The sequence below is a fragment of the Paracoccidioides lutzii genome (assembly GCF_000150705.2).
Source record: "Paracoccidioides lutzii Pb01 unplaced genomic scaffold supercont2.18, whole genome shotgun sequence".
Taxonomy (NCBI): Eukaryota; Fungi; Ascomycota; class Eurotiomycetes; order Onygenales; family Ajellomycetaceae; genus Paracoccidioides; species Paracoccidioides lutzii.
Genome location: NW_015440964.1, coordinates 740,834 through 744,178, shown reverse-complemented (window position 1 = coordinate 744,178; position 3,345 = coordinate 740,834). Strand labels below are relative to the sequence as shown.

The 3,345-nt window shown below is 31.0% G+C and overlaps 1 protein-coding gene across 1 annotated transcript; it reads left to right on the top strand.

The window, feature by feature from the left end:
• Positions 1–205: 205 nt before the first annotated feature.
• PAAG_06531 (hypothetical protein) lies at positions 206–709 on the top strand (the record flags this gene model as incomplete). Its single annotated transcript, XM_002791746.2, has 1 exon — positions 206–709. One exon carries the CDS (start codon positions 206–208, stop codon positions 707–709), a length of 504 nt encoding a protein of 167 aa, XP_002791792.1.
• Between the last annotated feature and the right edge of the window lie 2,636 nt (positions 710–3,345).

Below are 3,345 nucleotides of genomic sequence, written 5' to 3'. Positions count from 1 at the left end.
TTGAAAATCAGAATATTTAACTTAAGTGGCCTCTTGTTAAATCTTTTGAGAATCCCTTCCTGCACCTTACTTCCTTTTGCCATATTTGCATCAAACTTCATGAGATTTCTCTCTTTGATCACTTCACTTGGGCTCTTTGCTCTTGTTGTCAACGGATCCCCAGCATTGGCAAGTTTACACTTAAAACCATACCTGAAAACATAGCATGTGGACCAATGAGCTGACCATAAGAAAGAGCTTGAGAGATGACAGACCTGGCTTCACCAACGATGAACTGAGAGATCCCAATGGATTCAGCCACATAGGTGATGATGGAGTCTTGCGATCCTTCAACGGCGATGGAGAAGTGATTAGTTATGAGAGGTTAGATAAAGAGCAGTTGTCTAACCTGGCATCATGGTATCCAGAGCCTGAGCATCGGGATCATTTGCATGATGTATGGAAGGACGCTAATAGCTCGACGGTTTCCATGGAGCAAATCTGGAACCCACCCAAAGAATTACTTCCAGTTGTGCTGAAACAGCCACAACTGCGTCGAAGGGCGGGAGTCACCAAAAAGCGAGAAGCTCCAAATGGATTGAACCACTCAGATGGTGAAAATATTAACTGCCTCATTCTCTCCTGTTATTCTGACGGTGAATGCATTGTGTGGGGCTGCAGGAATTGTCGACATTATGATGAATTTTTCAGCGGCTATTGTCTACCATGATATGTTGGATGTTGTTTTATGAGAATGACCTGTACTCCAATAAATTCTGATAAGCAAGAGCAATTGAATATTTCAAACTTAGAATCTCCCTTAGACCTACCTTCACCTTCTTACTTGGCATGTAACTTTGTTATATGTTCTACCAAATGTAATCACTTTAAGGATGACAGGTAGTAGGTCACGCAATGGTTTTGGGTGTAGTATATGGATGTAGCATATTAAAGCTCACAACTTGAAGAGCTTTGTTTTGGTCTACATTTGTTTTATCAGAGAGAGCAGCAGGCGAAAGGGTATTTTCACTTTTCATGTTAGATGATATCATTTTTGAGGGCAAAAACTGGGCGTAGCCGTTTCATTCAGCTAGTTTACATACAAATCAAAAAATGAAAGAGGAAAGGAGAATAAAAGCGCAAAAGAATCTGTGGGATGATTAATCTCCTTCTTGTTGTGGTTGAAGCTAGCTAACTATATAGGGTTCATCACGTGCGGTGGAGTGGTCGCCCAGGCTACTAAAGGCTCAACAACCCAGCTAGGGCCCAACAGCCCAACACCCCCCCATGTGCCAACATGCGTGATGTTGTTCCTACTAATCTTCTATGCTAGCTAGCTAGCTATCTTAACCTAGATCCTCTCAAAAACTTGCTACATACTAAAAATCAATCATTCCCACTATTATCAGTGAAAAAGCCCTAGTAAACTAATAAAATGTTTAAATGCCACTATGTTCAAAGGTTTGATTAATCTATCTGCTGTCATATTCTCAATAAGAATGTGATTGATTGAGATAACATCTTTATTCAACTGCATATAAAAATAGTGAAAGTGAGTGTCAATATGCTTGCTATGTGTTGTGATGGCAGCAACAGTAGCTATATCAACTGAATTTTTATTATTTACTATGATAGACAAAAGGTTTTTTTTCTATCATCATAAATCTCAGATCTATCATCATATTGTATAATTACATTGCTTCATGTACTGCTTTACTGAGTATAATATATTCTGCTTCATTTGAACTCAAAGAAATATAAGATTGTTTGAATGAGTGTCATGAAATTGATATATTTACTCACTTGAATATGAAATTTAAAATAGATTTATAATCACTATTCAACAGTTCTGTTTAATTCAAAATTATATAATCTAATAATAAATATAATATGTTGAAAAAATTATTAATCTTATTCTTAAGATCTTCATATAAGATATCTAGATCATTTATTTCTTTTAGATATTATATGATATGAAGAAGTACTCTTCACACTTTAAATGCAGATATAATATTCTTCTGTGCTAGTAAAAATGCTGTTTATATAATATTCAAATGTAATTTAGCTGATAGATACTACAGACACTTTACTTTATGTTAATATCACTGTTTGATAAATTCATCTTCTTGTTCTGATGCAGAGATATCATTGATTTTCAGTTCTTCTAGCATTGATATCAGAACAGAGATAGTATCTATGATGTTAAACCTCTCTATACTAGCTTCTTACTCTCATACTACTTATTTCACATTGCTTATCACATTGCTTACTAAAGCACTTATTTTTACACTGTTTATCAAAGCATTTTAGAATCAGCATCTTTTAAATAATCAGTATCTTTTAAAAAATCAGTATCATCTCAAGATTTAGTGCTTAGAATCAGTACAGATCAGTATTTTTCAAAAATCAGTCCTTTAGAATGAACACTTTCTAAAAAATAAAATTAGCACTTTATGAAGAATCAAATCATTATGTTATTAATTTCTTATTTCATAAAAGACTAAAGATAAAATCTATTACTACTTATTTATGTATATAAATATTCTAAATTTTTAAAGTTTCTTCAAAAGATTCAGTGATTAGCTACTATTCAATTCTATATATACATTTTCATTTATTGCTATTCTCTTTTCTTTATAGTACTTATCACATTTATATATCTATTCTCTTATAATTCTAGTTATAGAGCTTCTTATAATTTCTTTTGATACTTAGTTTATTTATTCTAAATGTTCTCACTGCATTATCTAAACAGAAATTTTGTACTAAGTAATTAATATAACATCTTAATATTAATTTTATCCTGTCATCAGAGTAATATTTGACTTTTATATTCAAATATTTAGAAAAAATTTTTAGATTTTTTATTTCTAGTCTGTCTATTAGAGTATCAATTAGTCAATCAGCATTTGCTAAATCTTTTGCTATAATATAAAAATTATTCATATAGATTAGCATATAAAGATGCTTACAAAATATATAATATCATAGAGTAGAGTCATAGAGACTAATTTTAAAATTATTCTTACAGAGTAATACTGTAAAAAAATTATATCAGATTTTATCTATCAGATCTACTTCATATAAAGAATTCTCAACAGCATATATTATTGTATATGAAGTTTTTATCTCAAATTTAGAGAGTTGCTATATATAAATAGTCTTATTCAGTTGATTATATATATAAATTATCACTATATCAATCTGATATAAAATTTAATTTCACTTGACTACAATTATAAACATTATATAATTAGTAGTATTATTGACAACAAGTATATATGCTTCTTTATACATACTTTTCTTTGGTTAATTACTGCATACTACTTATTGAAATTTTGTAGAATGTCATCAGAATCTGCATTG